Source organism: Apteryx mantelli, chromosome 2, assembly GCF_036417845.1.
Source record: "Apteryx mantelli isolate bAptMan1 chromosome 2, bAptMan1.hap1, whole genome shotgun sequence".
NCBI classification, from domain to species: domain Eukaryota; kingdom Metazoa; phylum Chordata; class Aves; order Apterygiformes; family Apterygidae; genus Apteryx; species Apteryx mantelli.
In genome coordinates, this window is record NC_089979.1 from 71,693,657 (window position 1) to 71,715,927 (window position 22,271).

At 39.9% G+C, this 22,271-nt stretch overlaps 1 protein-coding gene across 1 annotated transcript in view; it reads left to right on the forward strand.

Annotated features, from left to right (window-relative positions):
- The window catches only part of PHACTR1 (phosphatase and actin regulator 1), a 322,202-nt gene that overhangs the window by 234,519 nt on the left and 65,412 nt on the right, over nucleotides 1–22,271 (forward strand). The window contains exons 5-7 of the mRNA XM_067292380.1: nucleotides 10,513–10,593; nucleotides 19,066–19,251; nucleotides 20,290–20,496. Of these exons, the coding sequence (XP_067148481.1) occupies nucleotides 10,513–10,593; nucleotides 19,066–19,251; nucleotides 20,290–20,496 (474 nt within the window). The remainder of the gene's footprint in view (nucleotides 1–10,512; nucleotides 10,594–19,065; nucleotides 19,252–20,289; nucleotides 20,497–22,271) is intronic.

Consider the following 22,271-nt stretch of genomic DNA (forward strand, 5'->3'; position numbering starts at 1 on the left):
TTATCCCATGCAACTTTGTTTTAACAACCATGTCAAAAGGTTTTTTTGAACTCCAAGGGCGCTACACTGAACAGAACATGTTCATTCATTGACTTCTTTTATGAACTTCCCACTTCAAAAGCCAAGATAATTCTTCTCCAATCTCTATTCTGTTCTAGGTCTCCTATTTCTAACTCTATTCTATATAGCTTTTCCTAGACTGGTGGTATGGAAGCCAGGTTTACTGGTCTGTAGTTCCCTGGTGACTCTTGGACTCTTAAAATTACCATCCTTGTATTTGCCATCTCCTGCTTTTCTATCTTTAAGTGATAGGGTCTATGCCACGCTTACTAGTTCATTTTTTGAGTTCTGAGGAACTCTGTGAAAAACACTGCCTGGTTTTGGCAGTTTGTTGCTGTTCGTTTTATTGATTTCTTTTAAAAGTTCTCCAAGGGACACTTCACTTGGAGAGATTTCCACAGTTCCTTGTAAAGAAGAGTTCCATGCTGGAAGTCTGCTGAAGCTCTTCAGGGCTGACATTAGCACAAAAAAATATTTGCTTCTTTACCATGGAGTAAACTCCACTTTTACTGGAGTGTTTCTTTTAACCTTAGATCATCTACGAGTCTACCAATTCTCAAGTTGGTTTTCTGCATTTTTAACAGATAAACTTTATGAAGTTCTGGACAGTAGGGCACTTGCACTGGAATGCTGTGATATCACACTGCAATTATACCTTTACTTTATACAATATTATCTGCATTTATAATATGATTATATTATAAGAAAAGTCTAGGCTATTATCATGTCTCTTTCGCTTCATTTCCTTCTTGCCTGTCCTTTTCCAAACTTTCTTCCTGGATCAGTACTACCAACTTCTGTTCAAATAAGTTATTGTCTAAACTGTCTTTGGTATCTTCAACTCTGTCTCACCATCCCAGACAAGAATTGTAACTGTTTTGCACTCTTAATAAACACTAAAATAACATATAATAAAAAGGCTGTATTTTCTCAGATAACTTTAGCATCATATTTGCAGAAGAGAAGAATAAATGTATTCTGTCATCTTTGGGTTTTAAAAAATTAACTTCCTATGGAAGTAATGGGACAATTCATACTACTGGGCAGGATAGTGCATGCTGGGCTGTTAGGTGAAATTCTCATGAAGCTATTCTGGTTTTATGTTACTGTAACTGAGATCCCAGTCTCGTCCTCTATTGGTCTGTTGATTCCAGAAGACCATCATGCATCAGGGAAGGTTTCACTGGGAAAGTTATCTTTTCAGCTAAGAAAAGCAAAAAAATCAGACCAAGACTCTAAATCCATAAAACATACTGAAACCGCACATGCACAGCATTACTGTAGTTTGAACTGTCATCAGCTTCCAAAACAGAAAGCAGTCTGCACTATTTTGGGTGATAAGACAATGGTGTTAAAGACACTTTTGTTTTATTTCGGTGTTAGTCTATTCTGTACAAATCAGCCAGTGCCATTGCACAAGATGGAAATATCATCCAAAGCTACTTGCTGGTTGATGTGACAGCTGCAATTCGGGAATCTTCTTATTTTGGAGTAAGCATCTTTTGCTCTGTAGTTCAATCATTCCCATTATCAAGTATTAAATGAATGATTTCCCGTTTGGCTCCTTACAGAGGTCTGTACTAAAGGGATAATGCCAGTTCATTCTCATAAAAAAAACATTTTTAATTTGTGTGTGCTTAGTTGAGATTTTCTGGATGTGTATAAGTAGTGACATTTCCCAGAAGTATTTGAAATCCTAACAGCTTCTCTCTCAAAAAGGTGCTAAGCCAATTTTGGAATTATGTCAGTATTTCTTAGTTGCAAGCTATGCTTTGTAGCTTTTATTTTAAATAGGTGTGTATGTGGACGTAGATGCACGCCTACTCTTCTGCTTTGTCTCTCTATTTGGGAGGCTGCTACATACTAATTATTGCAGGTAATAAGTGAAATAACTTTTTCCTAAAGTGAACCGCAGCAGTATTTTATGTTTAAATGCACACTTCTGGGCATCGTTTTGTCTTACTGTGCAGAGATTTTTTCAGTAAAACCAAATCCCTATTTGGTGAAATAGAAGCATCCAGCACATTAATGTTTCTTCATTGTAGCCAAAGTAGGATTTCATTAGGCAGTAATGCACTGTTTTTACCCATCAGTCTGCTTGTGGGCACCAGATTATATATGCTTGTAAAGTTATAGCTGTAAAGCAAATTCAAGTTGTAAAGCAAATGCTATAGCAATTCACTATTACTATACCAAAGGCTGCAGTGTTGCTCATCTTACTGAGTAAAGCAGTATTTTCTATCATCAGACAGTGATCATCCCGGGCAAACAAGGAGACCAAATACTGGCCAGTAATTTGGTTGTCATCTCCTGGTTGTCTGGCCAAGCATTCTTCCCCCCTGTACATCATCTGCCTGCTGTTGTTTTGCTTTTGTCTTGGTATTTTTCCTCCTTTTTCTGTACCAAGAAAACTGACTCCTTCTCCTTCTAAAAGTTATCCTGAAGAATCCAGTTTCCTGACATCTGTTAGACTTGTTTCTGTAAACTGTGCTCTATATTTTGCCATCTGGGTGTGTTGTCTGATGAGGAGCACATCCAAAAGTGGCAGTTTGCCTGGTTATTTATATCTTATGTATAAATGCTATTCTGGAGAGAATTCTGTTCAGCTGCAGGGAGTCGCAAGAGGTGTTATCTCATTCTAGGGCTGCCGACCATGTCGCTGTTTGGTTTTTGCTTCAAAGACGGTCCCTTGCACTATTTTGTACCAGAACATTGCAAATATACATTTCTACCGTTACAGATGACACTGCAGGTCCCTACTGCAGTATCATTTGATTGGGTGCCATCTTCTCAGAATAAAGGAAGCACACTGCAGATATTTTACCAAGCTGTTTACTAATTTGCTTTTAGCATAGTTGTTTCTTGTACGTACAGAAATCTGAGACTTCAAGATGCTTAAAGCAATTTGAGTCAGTTACAAAAAGCAATAGTTCTTTGGGCTGTAAAGCTGATGATGATGTTCCTACAAATCTGCTTCTTTATAGTAATATCAGATGATGTCACTAGTCTTGTCTGGTTGCAAAGGCTTGATGAATAGAAGCCATATTCTCAGTGTTTCTTTGATGCCACAGAACTTCTGCATGTTGTAAGGCCAAATTGTAGATGAAGTCAACGCTTTACCTACACACTAGTGACCAATCTGAAAAGATGGATGGATCTTCTGTCACGAGGATTATGTCAACTGCCTTCTGCTGGCACTTAGGACATTGCTTCATTGCAGTAAGAAGTGCATTGGTAATATTCATATTCAAGTTAGCTTTAATCTAGCTAATTAGGATGGTTGTAGCAGTATGGACTTCCACATATGCTGTTCAAGCCTGCCAGGTCAGTACTTCCTTCTCTCTACTGTTTTTGATGCCTTATATATAAGCAGAATGCTCAGGGTATGGCTTTCTGTGCTGCAATCACACTGTAATTGTAGAGCAGGTGTACTCTAAGATATGCTTTGTTATCGTGTTGAAATGTTCTTTAATTAAACCACAGATCCTCATTTTTCATTAAGTTGTGTGGAAAGCAATGCATACCAGTGGCTCAACTTTCCAGTCCTTGAGCTAGTATACCTATGAATTCATATAAATGCTGTGCTGCAGTTCAGAGGGAAGGATAGGAGGACTGTCTTTTATTCACTTCTTTTTCCATATTCTTGTCAGCTTTCTGAGTGGCTTCCTAATCTGCTGTACAGTACTTCTCAAGCATGACAAAAAAAGCAATTATGTAGAAAGTGGATGAGAGTACAAGTCTTTCCAAAATATTGTTTGACTATACTGTGACTATCACATTTCATTGACATGCTGGAGTTCTGCCCTGCTGTTTATTAGCTGGGTGGTTGAGGATGGCACCATTTTTCTTGAGAGTGTCCAGAGACTTGTTCTCTTTTCACTTACATTCTTTTTGTCTTTTTTTTTCAAACACACCTTTTGTTATATTTGTCAAGATTTCATATTTTATTTCCATCTTCGTATATCCATCTTCTGCCAGGCTTGCTCTGTTTGGCCCATGAAATCCATTATGCTGAGTTTCTTTAGAGCTAGCTTGAAATTTAGTCATTTTCCTAGGAAAGCAGCTTCTTTGATTGTTTTTTTCAAACCTTCTATCTGAAAAATTTACAGTCCATCTGGACTTGGTTTAGATTTCTCATTTTTTCAGTTCGGTTCCTTCTGTTAATTATATTAGAGAGAGTTGCTCAAATTTTATTTCTCTGGGTTTCTTTGTGTTTGCTGAATTCTTGGTTGTAAGCGGTGTTTCTGAATTCTATTACTTTATCACAATCGTATCTCCTTAATGTGGTTTTGTAGTATTTTGATTAGCTTATGCAATTCTATGCTTATGGATTTAACTTTGCATCCATTTTCCTCCGATTCTTCCATCTGGCAGTTTACTTCACATTTAGTAATGATCAGTATAAATCTACAGTTTTCTTAAGGCTGATTTCAGCTTCTTCCCCAGTTTTACTTTTTTTTTTTTCTTGCCAAATTGCATGAATAGGGAAGAAAGAATTCAATTTTCACCTATAGTTAACAGTTAGCTATCTTCTAGTTAGTAACTAGGGGTTTTGTGGTTTGAGCCTGCATTCTTGAAGGAGTATGGATATTTATACTAGCTAGCTAGAATTGTCATGCTGCTAGTCCAATATTTCTTATTGGAGATAAACCAGTTGCTTGAGCTGATATGAATTTGAATGGAAGCAAGATGGCCTGATGAGATCTTCTCCGTGTTTTAAGTTGTCATAATCTAAAATAAATCTTGTTCTACTTAAAAGAGAAAGAATAAAGTTTTTTCTGGCTTCTTTCTCCTGTTATTTTATTTATCGTAATTATAGATTAACAAATTTTAAGTCTAGAATGATCATTTTGTAGCCTAGTGCATTGGCCACTGGCCACAGAATGGTTGCTGTCACCTCTTTGCTATTGATTTGCTAGGTAACAAAAGCCAAGATGTTTTGACTTCTTTGTGCCTCACTTTGCCACCTCTATAATGATGATAATGATATCGATTTGCTTCTAAAGTGTTTTGAGTTACTCATCCATTGTTGCATCAGCACTATGTATTTTTGTTCCTTTTGTCATATATAGTTTGTCTTGTAGCACATGACACAGAAGTTTTCCCAATAATTCCTGTACTGAAAAGTATTGATATTGGCAACCACTGAAGCAGCACCTGACTTGGAGATGCAGTGCCCAATTTTGTCATTTGTATGTGCCCAAGTATTTTTAAAAAATCATGCTTAACTTTTAATACCCTCATATCTTTTCCCCACTGCTGTTCACTTACTTTGCAGTCTTATAGAATGGGAATGCAAGGCTACAATCAGAACAAGAAATGTTGTATGTAGGCACCACAAAAAAAAAATGCTGATAATCCTTTGTAGGTAGTAATCTGTCTGAGTCATATTTTGTAGATATTACTGTTACAGGTAAACCCAGGGAGAGATTACAGAGACCCCAAACTTTTGTAAAGAACTTTAAATCTCAAAGATTCAGAAGCCTTTTGAAATACTCTTCCTTCCCTCAGGCTATAAGAGATTTATGAACATATGAAGCCAAGCAAAATTCATATTTAGCACTAAGTGAAGCACCACAGTTATTTCAGCTGAACTACATTTTGGTGTTAGTCAAACCCCAAGCTCACAGCAGAGATGCTGGGTGTCATGCCTCAGGAATTGAAACAAACCCAAAATGAATGGAGCTGTGTGTGAGCTGACGCACCTACGTTTTCCTCAACTCTGTCCGAGTCTTTCATCTACAGCAGTATTTCTTTCCTTAAAACTATCCTCTTAGTCAGTTTGATTTCAGGAGTAGATTCAGCTCTGATTTCAGACATCTTTTATCTCAGCTCCTCACCCACAGTTTCCCTTAAGGTTGGTAAAAACTATCAGGCACTTCCTGGTGCAATTCTTCCCACCAGTTTTGGATGCCTACATTAGGCTGAGGTCAGTCATGCCCCAGAACAGCTTTTACTATAAAGGGAAGCCAACTCAGAGGCTAAGGCCCACACTGTAAAGATTTATATCAGTTGGATCCCATTCGACTTGGTTATCAAGATACTCCACCTAGTTGAAGAAAAAGTTTCGAGATATTGTGTGATACACAGTCCATCACATCTGAAGATCTCTCCTTCCATTAAAATTTAAAGGAAATGTTGACAGTTGTTTATCTGCATATTGTGCAATGTTGTTCATTTTTTTCTAATTATTCAGATTAGAAATATTAGCAAAGCAAATTTCTAACTATTGAGTTTGAATATAATCGACCCACCAGAGAGCTCCTGCTCTAAGCTCCATTATTATAATGACCTTTGCTTCCTAAAATCATCATGAAAATTATAGTGGCCTTTAAAAGGAAGAATTCATGCAAAGCATCCCACAGTGTTCTTTAAGACAAAGGCCAAGGGCAGCCTAAGAAAAAAGCAAGGTTAAGATTGAACTGGCTAGCGCAGATCGGGTTTTAGTTTTGATTGTCAGATGAGAAGAAAAGGCAAGACTCCTTTATTTAGTCCATCCCTTGGTTTAAGCAGCAATATGACAAGTTCTGCAAAGGGGAACAGTTCATTCTCATTTAGATGCATCTTGGAAGAGCTCATCTGTGACATTTTGGTCTTGGAGGGAAGGGTAGGAGGGACAGAAAGGTTACATGTCCTGACTACATAAATGCCTCTTTGGCTGTTTAATGGAGCAGCAGAAGTGCTTGGCACAAGGGCAACTGTGTACTTCACCTTCTCAGCTGGAGGAACAGCCCACAGTCACTGTCATCATAGAGCACAACAGCTTATTAAAGAAATAAAGGCAAAACTGTACATGATTTCCAGAATGAAGGGGCAGGAAATCCTCGTGACCTTGTCAAGGCTCTACTGATCTTAATGGGCCTGCCACAGAGAAAAGCTCTGCTTGAAAAGCAGAGGGGTGCTGCTCCTGAGGGAAGAGTTCAAAAACACTAGCTCAGAAACATTATAAAAATATTTCCCACTATTTCTTCATCAGAGCTTAAAAGTAACAGCATATTGCAGAGCACAGTAGCAAAATCTGTATGTTGAGATCATAAAATACACATATGTTCACTTCTAGAAACTAATAACTGAAAAGTTATTTTAGAATGGGTGAATTTGTTAAGATAACCTGTTCCTGGTATGAGTAGTCCCCATAAAGAGGGCTTAATGCTTATTTCTAATCTCCTGGAATACTGTACAGATGAACAAAATTAGGTTAATCACCAAGGAAAATCACCAAGAGAGCAATTAATCTTTTGTTAGATGTTAATTATATTTAATTTTTCCCCATCACAGAATTCACAAGGTTCTCATGAATCAAAGATTAATTCAGAGGTTTTTATTTATCCTCTGCTGTGAATGGATCTCTTGTCAGTGGAGAGTGAATGAATTCATTCCGTATCAGCTTTCTGCTTGAAAAGAAAGCCCTTTGTAAAAGAAGTAGCAGTCTTTGTCAGAGAAATCCAGACAGACTGAAACATTTCATTGTTCAAGCTGTTAGATGATAATGAGTTCTGCATCTAGATACTTGTGGGGTTTTTTTACCTTATCCAGCAGTAGCATTGCAGTTTATGCATTTAAATGTACAGGACTTGTTTGGGAAGAAGATTTGTATTAAAGGAAAGCAGCATGTTCCCTAGTTTTAGAACAACATCTGTTATTATCATTCAGTGCTCCTCTTAGCCCAGCAAGCCCTTCCTCTAAATATCTTATTAATTAAACTGGCTTAGTAAGGAAAATAATTAATACTTCAAGTCCTGTACTTAGAAAGGATTTGGAAACTGAAAAAATTGTTTCAGCCCAAGCTTCAAATAGAAGCATTTTTTTGTCATTCTTGAGCAGAAGCCAATTAAACCCAAAGGGAGTATATGAAGAAACCTATGTATATACATTGTTCCAAAAATATACATTCTATCTTCAAAATTCTGTTAGACTGCAAAAATAGTTGGTGAATTGGAGAACTTTTGCTCTGTACTTGAGTGTCTTTCTCAGTGTTGTTTTGGGGAAGATCCTCCTATCCTTCTTCAGAATATCCTGCTATCTTTGTTTAGTGCTCAGCCCCCAGGAGCATTAACGTCAATCCACAGGACTGCAGTATTTCTTGCCACTACTTTAATAATGTGGTGGGAATTGCCAGCCATGAAGTAGGTAGCCATCCTTATGCTGTTGACTAGATAAGAGGGTGAGATAGTGAACCTGTGTGGGTGTCAGTAACTGTGTAAAATGGGCAGACACGGTCATATTCTGTGGTTGCCTTGCATGACGCAAGCTGCGCACCTAATGGGGGCCGTACATTTTTTAGTCTCTCAGTTAACCTGCGTATAGTATATGAAAGGCCAGCGTGTTATATGGAAATCTAACTATCCATGCACAGCTTAAAGTTTATTCCTGTGTCCCTGTGGTTGGATTTGTGCAAAAAATGTGGAACCATTACTTAGCTACTTCAGGTAAAGTACAGAAATAGCAATACTTGCTTGTGACCTTTTTTGTGAACAGTGCTGCTGCCTACAAGAAGAAACTGTTACTTTGCTGCTGTTTCATCCAACTTGATTTCCCACCTAACAACACATTCGGACAAACTGAATGCTGTTCGCTGTTTACACTAATGGAAATTACGGTTTCTCAGATCTATTGAGAAAGGTGTTCAGCAAGGCCAAATTACTCTTTTAAAGTCAGGCAGGGTTTTAGCAATTTCTTTGGTGGGAGAAAGCTCAAGAGTTACCGGTAGATTGTTTAGGTTTTTTGGAGGGGGTGATGGGAGCTATTTTTAAAGAAGGGAAAAAGCTTTAAATGGCATACCAGAGCAAGGCCACCTAGACCCGGGTAGAACGTAGTTTGGGGAACAGTCTACAAAGTAACTCTGGATTCGGACTGGGTTGCCTTTCAAAAGCATATTAGAAACTCAGAAATCTAAGCGTCATTAAAAGTCGGCGAGGTGCCTAGCACGCTTCTTAAAATGCAGCTACGGCACCTTTGAAAAATGCTGTGCCTGTTAACAGCAAAGGCTGTTCTAGTAAGGGCCACGGAAATAAAACTGTACAATGTGACTGCCTAACAGGTTTCAGGCCTTTTACCTCAGCAAAGAGACCGGCTATTAAGATCCTAATTGAACCTGAAGTTCAGAGGTGGTGTTCAGGAGAAAGCGCGGTTTTTATTAGCAGCTGACTGTATCAGTTGGCTTTGTCCTCAGGAATGCCTGTTCCAAACTGGCTTTAAAAACGGACAGACACAAATTTAGCCCATGAGGAAGAGCACTGCTTGTAACAGAGTTACGCTGGTCATGTTCACACTAAGCAGGATGTATCTGACAGCAAATAAGTTGTGATGAATGCAGTTTGTCTGTATAAACATAGCTGATTCACTGAGTATCTTGTGTCCCAGAGGGAAGTGTGGACACGCAGCCATGCCAGCAACGGTTGCATTCTCATGTTTTCAGGGAAGGAGAAAGAGTTTTGGAGCCTCTTTTGCTTTAAACGTGCCTCGGGCGGGCTGGAGTTGTTAAGTCCCCGTCCATCTGCGTGTGCTGGGTCTCATAGGGGAGCACGGGGCAGGAGCGACTTGCCCTGCACTGCGCCTCTCTTCTGGCAAGTGCTGGCGCGTTTCTCACAGAGCGCGCGCCGTCACAGCCACGCCGGCATATCGCTTTTTGTGCCCCTTGCTTGCTGCCTGTCAGAGATTTGCCTGGAATGCCTGTTCTTCGCGGTGTTTTGGTTAATTGGACGTTGTTTTAGTTACTGCTGAATGAAACAAACATGAAATTTCTGCCTGTCCTTTTGCCGCCCCACGGTCTCCAGGCAGCCAATACAGGGCTCAGGCAGTTGGGACCTGGTGTAAATTACAGTGGCCCTTGTGGGCTTTCCCTCGCTTGCCTCATCACCTGTCCTGGGGGAAACATCCCACAGGCAGGAGAAGACTCTGTTAAACAGATATTTTTTGCACTGTCCCAGACATCTTTCTCTGCTCTCGCTGAATTGAGTGGCAAACAGCCGTTGTCTTCAGGCCCAAAGGAGGTGCCAGTCTTCTTCTGTAGCATGGGAACAGTTCGTGACCGCATCTTTCAAGGGCAATGATCTTTCACATTGCCTTCTTTCTTACCTTTTCCTCTCCAGCTTGTACATTAACTACTTGTTCTCCCTTCGCTGTCTCTAGTTCTCCACAGAAATTCTTGGGTCATGTGCGCAAATTAAGCAATGGGAATACAGACATGCGCTCAAATAGGCCAGCCTATATCCTTTTGCATCGATAACAGCCATGCTGCAACAGCAAGCAGAATTGTATGGAGCGCCAATAGCCTTTATTTTCAGACACTGATTTGCCACTGAGAGTAAAAAAAATTTTAAATTAAAAGAGAAAAAATTTTTTAAATGCTTTAAAAAGTTTTTTTTTAATGCTTTAAAAGGCATGCAGCCTTTTAAAAATTATCATTTCTCTTATTTTGCATTTAAATTGACCCTTCTCCTTTGCTTACAGCTTTGGAAAGAAAAATATCAATGAGGCAAAGCAGAGAGGAGCTTATAAAACGAGGAGTGCTGAAGGAAATCTTTGACAAAGGTAAGCATTCTTCTTTTCACAACATTAAATTGGCATCCCATATAGTTTTATGGCCAGATCTTGCACTAGTGTAATGTTAGGAACTTGGAGTACGTTCCTGAATTGCAGGACCATACAGAATAAGGTCTCCAAACATCTATTTTGATTTTACCTTGAGTTGACCCTTGCATTTGGGTAAATGTGATAGTTACGTAGTAAACAAAACTGAGAGCTAAACAGAAGTGTGAAGCAGTAGAAATATAAATCAAAGCAGTGTGCAGGAGTCGCTGCAAAACAGCAAATCTTCCAGACTGCGGGAAAACGGAATGGGCCTCTACCTGCCTTTGCTATCGTTCTTCTGGTTGAGTCACTGTGGGAATAACTATTGTGAAAAAGGAAAATGTTCTAAAGGATTAGATACTGTGGTGAGCACAGAACACATTCCCTTGAAACAGCTCAAAACCCATGATAAAGATCCTTGTTCAGGATAAATAATTTGTTGAGTCACTAATGTATTATTTATGCAAAACATCATTGTTTTGCATCTGTAAAGCAATAAATATTTGACATCTGTTATGTATGTGTCAATCTTTACTGCAGCTTTTATTTGCTTTGCTGCTTCCTTTGTCAATAACAAAGGCAATGAACTCAACAAATTATATAAAGATATACCGAATTTGTCTTTTAATTTCGGTAGAACTTAGGCATGTGCTTAAGTGCCTCATTAATTCAAAGTCTAAAAGTGTTTAACAATGTTACGTACAAAACCTGTTAGAAGTCAAAAGAAGTTATGAACTTGCAGAGACTGTAGAAGTAGAGTCTGCCTCATAAAGTCTGGACCCTTTAAATCTGCTGCATATTTTTTTAGTCTCATTCACTGAGAAAGGAGAGTTGATTAAAAAACTTACTCACCCAAACTGTTTATTTTTTAATTGCAAAAAAAATAAGAAACATTACAAAACCAAAGAAATTGCTGCTTGTCATTATAATGTATGGTTTTTACTCCTCACATATTTTAGATGCTTCTTTATATCTAACACTACTTGTTCTCTCACTATGACCTTCTACCTTTGGAGGCATGCAAAGGTGCAGCTTCACAGTAGAAACAACTATTGACAAAAGGTTTGCTGTTCTTACTCTCACTACTTCAGATATTACATGTTCTCGACTGTGACTTGTATCAAACATGCAGCCATGAAATAGGCACCCCTGTGGCAGGTGACAGACAACACAGTCTATCACACCCATGAGCGTCTCTGCCCAGGGGAGCCCCGGGGGTAGCTGGCAGCTCGGCCACCTCCTTAGGTGTCAAGGTTCCCTGTGGTGCTCTGAAGCCAGCCTCATCCAACAGGAGCACGACCTCTGTCTGGGGTGCAACCTCCGACATCCTGGCATTGCATCCCAAAGGGATCTGCTTCAAACCTATCCCTACACACACATAAAGGAAGCATGGGGCAAAATCCCTCGCAGGCAGCCTGCCCCTGCCATTTGTCCTGAAAATTGGGGAAATTCTCTGATACCAAAGTGATGCAGACTTGTCCCAGAGAATGAACTGCCGGCGACTGCACTGCGTGCACGTGTGGAACAGTGAGCACAGCAGAGTTTGGGAATATCCAAGGTTTGCACAGTCTGCTTCCTGACCTTTTTCTTTTGGTTATGATCCTCTTTCCCAGCAATTCTGAGCAATTGACTTTTTAAAAAGTTAATCTTTGTATGGATTCCTAGTCGATCTTTTCTTTTGCTCCAGAATTAAGGAGTAGGTCTCAAATAAAAGCACTATCCTTTCATCTTACAGAAAGTCTTTTGAGAGTGCAGTGTGGGATTCGACTAAAAAGATTGAACAGTTGCCTGAATGGAGCTTTCTAATATCTCGGCTGATGAACTCATTCTCCATTTTCAATTTTTTTTTCATTTGATGAAGAAACACTGAGGAAGAAAAACAAGCATAGTTTACATCTAAACAATGTGACAGGGTTTGGGTGTTCTTAGTCATAAGATCTTTCAGGTCAGGGACCCTGCCAGGAGGTTGCTGCTGATCCATTCCATCCTGCCCACTCTTATTTCCATCACTTTTGGAAATTTTTAAGCATAAGACCAAGAAATAAAAATCTGTGGTATTCAAGCATCTCAAGACTTTCAGCTAGATGCTTGTTTTCTTGGCTGCTTGCATCCTCCATCTGTCAAATAATGCTATAGTTTGTAATCTTCTGTGTCACCTTGTGAAATAGATGCTAAGTTGTCTGGAGAGCCTCATCTAAAAAAAAAAACTTTTAAAAATCTATTCCTTCTTTGTAGTTATTTTTCACCTTTTCATATCAGAAAGAACTAACATGGAATACTTCCTTCTTCTCCCTATTTCCAGTGCAAAAAGCAAAGACATTGGGCTTTATTATTGTCAAGTGCCACTAAAAAGAAAACTGTGACCCAAACCAGCTGGACTTCTTATCCAGTATCCCCACATTACTTCCTGCTGGTTGCAAAAACAGGAAGGTATGAATTGGAACCCCTCCTCGAAAGAAGGAAGTAGGGCAGAAGAGAAAGTGATAGGACATGGGTAGTGATGATGTACCTTTGATAACTAAGGATATAATAAGTAAGGCAAGATTTCTAGAACAAAAGCAGTATTTCCTTCATTGGTCCAGCTGCTATAATAATCCAGAGTAGTTCTAATAAAGGATATTACATCTCACAGCAAACCTTAAATGGAAGTAACATTTTCCATGTACTTTTCCTTGTTAAATAACTTTTCTCTAGTCCTACAAGGAAACATAGTAGACATTAACACTTCATGGAAGAAGGCTTTATTTAAAGAGGGTAGCACCTTCTATGCCAAGAGGCATCTTGCACAGAAAATATGTGGAGAAAATACATTAAATTTGTGTCCCTCTTTCATAAGAGGAGGACAAAGCAGACGGAATCAGTCTATGAGTGAGTAATTTTGCCTTTTTCTTTCTTGAAAAATCCATCTAAATCAAAGTAAAATTAATATGGACAGATAGACCCAGAAACAAAAGTTCTGGAGCTGCAGTGTGCATAGTATTCTTTTTACCATAAGGTTAGAGAGCTAGTTCCTGCCCCATGTTTAAAATGGCACTCTAGCATGTTTGCTTCAGTATTTGCTGACTTCTTAGATGACTTTGTGTTGTCCTTCAGGTGAAAGTTAGCAAAGCACTGTAAGTCACAGTGTTCACACATGGGAGAGTCACTGAAGTCCAGCTGCTATATTTGGGAAACAAGGAACACTTTTATCACCTCCCATTTGCTGTAACTGTTCAAGAGCAATCACTCCAGACTGAGCTTCAGAGAGCTCACTTCTTGGCAAGGACCAGACTCGTGGCCTAATAAGTTTCTATCATTTTCCTTTACAAGGGTTCTGTCTTGAGTCTTATGAAAATATAAGCAATGGTTATATTTTTTCCAAATACTGAGTACTTTTGGAAAAATAGTATGTTGAAAAAGTATCTGATAAGATGCCTGCTGCTCTAATAATTTGTGAGCAGGCAATGCCAAGAGGTTAAAAACTCAACTTCCATCCACAATGCAGAACATTGCAGAATCCACAGCACTTTGAAGAACTCACACTTCTCCTAATCACTGACCGTAAATCTTTAAATTATTTCTCCAGCTACATGCACAAATGTGGTTCTCCACTGTCTTGCAACCTCTCTGTGAAGCTGCAAAATACTATCAAATTCTTCCAATGATATAGTTTTACACCCGCCTTCCTCTCACACTGCTTGGGTAGAGAGTAGCTTGACAGGTAACTAGAGATCCGTTCCTAAATATCCAAGAGCCAGACGCTTCTACAGTGTTGTTGATTCTTCTGCAGAGTGGTCCTCATTAAGTCACAGTCACTATACAGGCATACCTGTTTTATTGTGCTTCGCTTTATTGCTCTTTGCAGATATTACGTTTTTTTACAAATCAAAGGTTTGTGGCAACCCTGCATCGAGCAAGTCTGTTGGTGCCATTTTTCCAACAGCCTGTGCTCACTTTGTGTCTTGGTGTCACATTTGGCACATTGTTTTTTTAGACATAATGCTATTGCACACTTAATAGACTACGGTATAGTGTAAACATAACTTTTATATGCACTGAGAAACCAAAAAATTCATGTGACTTGCTTTATTGCAATATTTGCTTTATTGCAGTGGTCTGGAACCAAACCCACAATATCTCTGAGGTATGCCTGTATACTCACACTGTTACTATCCCTTGGCTTTCTATGTAGTTTTTAGCTGAAATTAAAGATGCTTCCTTGAGCAACCACATTTGCATTTCGCTGGGTGAATTCCCCCAGGAACAGTGTTAAAGTCAGCAAATATGACTCTAACTTATTGGTTAGGCACATTTCAAAAGTTTCTGTTTGAGTAAGCATCCAAAATATCAGCACTTAGATGAACTGCTTTGTTTTTCACATGAAAAGTAAGCTGCAACCATCCCAAAAGCATCTGTCTTGAGAATCGTTCACTGTTCTGTGGTACCAGTCATAGAACTAAACCTAATCATAATATTTTGATGCTTCTTCTTCTATCTGAACATAGATGAGATAGTAAGAAATTTCTGAATATGAGTATACTGATTGCTTGCTTCGGAGATGATGAGGCGATGGTTGTTCAAGGAAGCATGGGCAGTGTTTACCATTATGAACTCAGTATTTTTCTACTGTCTATCTAATCAAAATGAGGGTTTAGGCCTAAGTTTCAGGTTACATCCCTAAATCCTATCAGGATTTGGAAATATTTGGTGAGTGATGTGAGTGAGTAGAAGTGCTACGCTTCTGTGTTAGGACAGGTTGTGGTACTTAGGGCAGGTACGTGTGAATCTGGTGAGAAGTGGCCTTAGTAACACAGTGAGGAGGAAGGCATGGTAGCCCCTAGGGAACCGGTTGTGCTGCAGCACAATGATATGCTGTACTGTTTTGAAATCCTCCAGAAGCAGGGAAGACATCCATAGGCCAGCCTATCTGAAAATCCACGGGACACCACAAAATCAGGGACTGAAATAGTTGAGAAATCTAGCCACTGTGCTAATGTGGCCACCAGGGCTAGGAAACAGCCCCGGGCACAGGTCTTCACCACATTCAAGAACACTCTGTTTTCCATCCCTCAGCCCATGAGGGCAGAGAAGCACATGCATGTACCCTGCCATTCCTGTCCTTTGCCACTGAGATTACTTGCTTGGATATTACATGAGAACAGGTGAATACAGAGGGAGACAACCCAAACTGATAAATAACCCAGGACTGAGAATTCTCCTTATAATTTTGATTTTCTTAGCCATTTGTCTATGGGGGGAGCACATGAGCTTGAAAGTCTTCAAACATACAAGAAGTTCCTTACTCCAAGGTGTTCAAAGAACACCATTAGGGGGTAGGCAGAGCTCTAAGGTAAAGGAACAACAAAAGGGCTGGTCTGTGCCAGTCAACCCGATGCACTTTCAGGCCACTCCACAGGAGTGAATTTTCAAAAAATACCTGAAAGTGGAAATGGCAAGCACTTAGCAGATGTGTTTGGGAGTACAAACCATGCTTAGGGGCCACATCTTTTGAACATATCATCATCTACTCATTTCTGGGCTTTCACACCGTGCTGTTATTTTCACATGCTAAGGTGAGTCAGAGTGTCTGGGCAGTGCCCTCTGCATTAAAGAATTTCCTCTAAAGTTCTATTTCTTTATGTGCTATGCCTCCTGATTAGCAGAACAACAGCCTTCACATGCTCCTCTTGTTGCAGAGTTCAAGTTACTCTCTTTAGTCCCATCCAGATCAAGATGATTCACACTCAGCCTGCATTATCAAAGCTCATACAATTAGGGAAGGTCATTCCCTACGAAGTAACAGCAGGCTCTATGAAAACACAGCAAAGGATTTAGCAAATGTGAGAACAGAAGATTATATATATTATCACTATGCCAAAATTAACTTTAAAGTCATACTCAGTTCCTGAAGTCTAATCAATTAATCCATATATAAGTCATAACTGCATTACTAGGATCTTTTCATTTGTATTTCAGCTAACCAGAATAGCTTTTGTAGTTTAAAAATAATAATTAATTTGTCTTTTATGTCTGATTGTCAAGCATGTCTCTGAGCCAGGATTAATTCACACTAAGAGATTCTTCACTCTACAAATGATCACTGTATCCACATCTTTGATTTGTTTGCTGTGCTCTAGCAGCTCCTTAAATTGCTCTTCTTTAAATAATATCAGATTTAGGGTATATATTTTGGTCATGGTTGTGTGTCATGTCTGATGATTTCAGTCAAATCCAAGGATGAGTTTTAGAGTCTAAATGAAGATTAGAACTATTCAGAGGGAAGATTAAAAGAGGCTATGCTGTCAGTACAGAGAGCTATCGTGCTTGTTATTATAACAAACAGTAAAAGCCAAATTTTTATCTCACATTTTACTTTTTTGCAGTAACACACTTTCAACAGAGTATGTGAATGCTATCTTCTTAAGACATGCTGAACATACCTTGAGAAGTGCAAAGCCATTTAAGAAGCAAGATTTCAAGGTGCTCAGTGGGAGACTGGCATCCCACTTCATTAAAAATGTGTAGATATCTCTCAAACAAATCAATGTTACTAGTTTTATCATGCATACTTCTTGTCTGCTCTCAGTTATGGTCAAATTTAGTCCTGCATTGAATTACTGGATAATGCGGCTTTCATTCAAGGCAACTGTAAGAAACAGTTATGCTCTTTTCTGAAACCAGGTAATTGAGACAACAGCAGCCTCTATCCCAAACCCAGGTAAAGGTGTGTGTTTATAAAAGGGAGATAGAGCAAGCACAGGGATGCATAGCTTTTCCACCAAAAGAGTTAACCCAAAGAACATTCAGCTTAAATACTGGCTGAACTGGTGTTTGATTTTTGCTGTCTAGGGAAATACACTGGTTTGCATCAAATGACCACGGCAGTTAGAATGAGACTGTGCTGTTAACAATTGCCTGAAACCTTCAACTTTGATTAATGTTGCCACCTTTTGCCAGCTCAGTTGATTACTGTGAAAGCTGCAGTTCTCATTTCAGTCTATTATGATACAACTGTGTACCATAACAGCTCTCTAGTTCTCCAAAAACCCTCTAACAAAAAAAAGAAAGTCAAGACCTTGATATTTCTGATAATTCCAAATTAAACAGAAGACCATCTTTACTCATTGTAAAGGAGCTTTAAAAGGCAGAAATATAATACTTATCAGCTAACATAACTTCAGACTTGCTAATTGCCTTGTCCTGAGGCCTATGTGAGACATACTCTTTTTTTCTTTTCAGTATTGTTTTCCAAAGTGTTATGCATGCCTTAGCCCTGTGAGAGGAAAATATTTACTCACTTGAATGATGTATATCTCTGCTTGATACATTGAGCAGTAACATGGCTAATTACAGATGCCCAAAAATCAAGAATCAGATCCTGAAATCCTGAATTTGGCTTAAATAAATAATTTAAATGCATAATAAGGCTCTCTTTATTTGCCTGCTGGTTTTTAACCTTACGGGTTACATTCCAGTTGTATTTTCATGCTTCCATCCACAACCATAAGGGCTGAACACTTTGTTTTATAAAACTGTAATTGAGATATCTGTGTAGTCATTGCCTCCAGGTAGCAGAGTGCTGTGCATGACAAGTTTTGAGATAAAAATCATGAGGTTTGACACCATGGAGAATGATATGAGCTCTCCCTTCTGTTCTTGATTATTTCTAATGTGAAGTAGTGTTTGATAGGAAAGAAGCTAACAGTTGCTGTTGCAGAAATTTTTGCTCAGATAGAAGAGAGATTTTTAAGATTTTACAGACAGACTTTCTAAATGGAATCTGCTATATACTACAAGACCTTATACTGGTTGATTATAAAAGTTATTCTCTCCCTTTACTTAAACTCTAGATCGTGCTGGGACCTGTAATGATTTTACTGGTGTATAAAATAGGGATATTCTTCTGTGACTTCACTTATGTCTCATAGCATAAAAATTGGTGTCAGGGAAGAGAATAAATCAGATGTTCCATGGCTTCAGTTCCAGCCTGTTCTCATTCCTGACCTCCCAACTTTAGCAAAGGCAGGGGGCAAATAAGTTTTGTGGCCCTATGAGATGGAGGAGGGTCAGGAATCTTTCAATTAGATCATGAATCATAATGTCTATCCTAGGGTAGGCCAAAGGTTAATACCGACTTTTGGCAGAACTTTTCCAAAGTCTTGATAACCCTTTTAAAGGAAGTGAAATGCTGTCAGACTTCTGTGATACTGTTGTGGACAGAACATCAGAATCCAGCGTCTCTAGAAGTTGCTCTGCATAAGTTCTGTTGGTGAGATATAAACCACATAGTTTTGATCTTCATCACTGCATCTTCTGTACATAGGCACGTAGTCTCAGATCAGGTTCCTGGTTCACAAGCAACCTAAGAAAGAGAGCATATTTCATATTAAAATCTTGCTACATTTTATTTATGTGTCTTCTGCTGTCATTGTGCTTTCCTCCAAATATGAGCAGATGGGGAACTTTCCATACCAAATGAAGAAGGAGCTTTGGAGAATGGACAGCCTCTGGGCCCCGGGCAAGTGCTGAGCTCCAGCCAGGTATCCCTGCCAGCCCTAGCAGAACTGGAGTCAGGTTCAGCATCCGGGGAACCCTGCTCATATGAGGTGCTCCCAACCACAGAGATCATGGATGGGACAGGTAACATCTTGTTTTCATGATGATGTAGATACTTTATGCTGTTTGAAACAAGTTTTTGACCTCTAACATTTGGTGTCTATCCCTGAGAAATCCATGTTGAAGACCAGGGTCTTCTGATGGAGAAGGAGATGACAGCATACGAATTATCATTGGATGCTCCACAAGAAATTTTGACTGCCTCGGCATAGGAATAACCTCCAGGCCAGGGGATAAAGCAAAGTCCCTGCACTCTGTGAACATTTCAGAACAGATTTCTATCCTGTTACTTCTCAGCTGTGCCAATGAGTTCTAGAGCAGGGTGCTGACAATATTTTTAAAGCCTAGGGTACAAAATAAAGCCTTTTACCTACTGCACAGGTGACATTCACCCTACACAACTTTCATAGCTAACACAGCCAGCTAGCTGCACTACCCTAGGCAAGGCTCCCTATGCGTTCTCTCCAGCCAGTGCAGAGAGGGAAGGGCACTGCTCTTGGCAGTAATGCTGATCATCTAGGTTAGCTTCCGTTCTGCATCACTTAAAGCTGAGAGCTGTGGAGGAGGGTCCAGTGAGGAAAAATGAAGAGAATTGACGGGTAGGTCTGCTCATCCACAATCCTGCACAGCTATGCAGCCTCTAGAAAATGGAATAGACCCCACGAGGTGCTGTCACAGTTATGGAAGGATAAATTTAGAGATCACCTGCTAATATAGCTGATCCTGAGCAAGCTGTGGTGACAGACAGTCTGAGATGTGACATTTTAAGGCTCTTGATTTGTGTTCAAGATGTGGGAATACATCCCAGCCTGGCATAAGGGAGCTGAGTTCTGTCAGAGGTGATGGGAAATCTGGCCTGTTGTGTAGATGTGTATTACTTTCTCTCTCTCTTTTTCTCTCTTTCTTTTTCTCCTTCTTTCTATGTTTTATGAAGTTTGAGTGAAATCTATTAGTCGTTTTTAATCTGCATTGCTGGGCTGCTTTTCGTGTCTTACTATGGCTGTATCCGCTGCTGCTTTGCTTGTAACATTGTTGCGTCTATGATGTGGTTGTGTCCTCCAGTGTCTGAAGACAGCCCCACATCCAATGAACCTGGAGTCCTCCTGACCCAAGATCCTACAGCTAAACCAGTCCTGCTACTTCCCCCCAAAAAATCTGCTGCTTTCCCTGGAGACCATGAGGACACCCCAGTGAAACAGTTGTCCCTCCTCAAACAGCCCCCTGCCCTGCCTCCTAAACCTATTGCCAGGATTGCCAGCCACTTAACTGGTAAGTAGGTGTTCCTGGACCCTCGGCACCACCGTTTCCCTTATAGGAAAAATCTGCCCTTATAGCAAGGTTCTCGGCGTCCTTCTGTAAAGCTGTTTGCAGTTGTCATTGTGTGTACTGGTAATGTGTATGTGTTTATAATCCAGGGATAACAAAGCATTTTCAGCCTGTACCTTCAGCATGGTTGCTTCAAGGCACTTCCCCTCTCAGTGGTAATTGCCTGATACTGCCACTGCATTTTCTAACCCTCCTCACTCTTTTTCATCAAGATGTACCATCGCTGCAAAAATTGCAGGATGTGCTTTGATGGGAAAGGAAACATCAGGAAAATACTAGGGTATCTTTAACTTCATTTAATAAGAAGAGGGAAGGGAGTTGTCGAGGGAAAGAATTTGGCTCATTTATTTTGCTCTTCGTTGCTTCTCCAAAGGTCCCTCTGCACACACCCCATATCTTTCCACATGTTTCTCTTTTACTGATCCTTATACAGGCTGTTCTGTCTCATGGCTTCTGCCTTTCTGCTTCCCTGCTTATACTGCCTGCCAACCTGCTCCCCCTTTCCACCCCTTCTTTGGGTGTTCCCCACCCACTGGGTGCCCCATCACCCTGCTGATGACGGGCAGCTCCACTTCCCCTCATGACAGGGATTTTGGCATCCCTGAGGAATGTTGCAGTTTATCTCTCGCTCTACGGCAGCTAGCAATAGTAGATAATACAGACTCCTTGTTCTTGTCCTGCAATTTTTTTACAAGTGTACAGTCCCTTCTTTGGCGTTCAAAGCTCTAGATACCCATGGAAGGAGGACTAGTGAGTCTCCTCTCTCCAGTCTGTCACCAAGGCCACTGAAGCAAAGGATGATTGCATTTTTTGACCAAAAAGGGTTCCTGTATACTTTGTCTGTACCTTTAGAGTGGTCTACTCATAATTGCAGCTGCTGCCCAGGAGGCAGCCCCTCAGGCTCCCAGGTTCAAGACTAGATGTGGTGCAGCTCTGTCTGTACTGGAGCAGCTCACCATCTTCTCACTGGGTTGCTCTTCTGGTGTTAACGCTGCCCTGGTCTCTTCAGCGTTGATGTGAGAAATGTTCAGTCCACATTAATACATGCTAGATATTACGCTTTTCCTGTCAGTTAATACCTGTTTTACTTAAGATATAAAATCAGGAGAGTGCTCATTAAGAAAGCGTATGTTCTGGTTTTCTTTCATATCTCTACATAGTGTTTTCATGTTTCTGTTTGGATGGCTGCAGATTTTTGTTCTGTGTAGTTTTGTTCATTTTATGTGGAATCTCTTTACTTTCTTGCCTGCCAAAATCTACACATACCAGTTAATTTTTTCTGCCTTATACTACAAAGCAAATGGGCAGTTCTGCAGCCTGGAAAAGCAGGCAACAGTATTACTGACTTCAGGTGGGGACAATGCCAGCTTCCTATGAGCTCCCATAACTCTCTGTCCAAGTTGCAAGAAGCTGTTCCGAGATGAAGTCACAGCATAGAAAATACAACAAATCGGAATGGAATAGGAAAATAACCCTCTAGTACTTAGTGGCCATCATTCACAAGCCTTCCTATTGTATGAGATAGCAAAAAAAATCAAAGGGTGGGTGCTTCTGGTGGTTTTTTTGCAGCCCAAATATTTGTGTGAAGTGGAATTGGTCTCAAACTACCAGCATGAATCAATTGTTTGACAGTGATGACTGTCCAGTGAGAGCGAAACAGAAGTGTGACTTGCCTTACTTTGGGATGGCCTTTAATGGTCTCTCATCCGGTCCTAAAG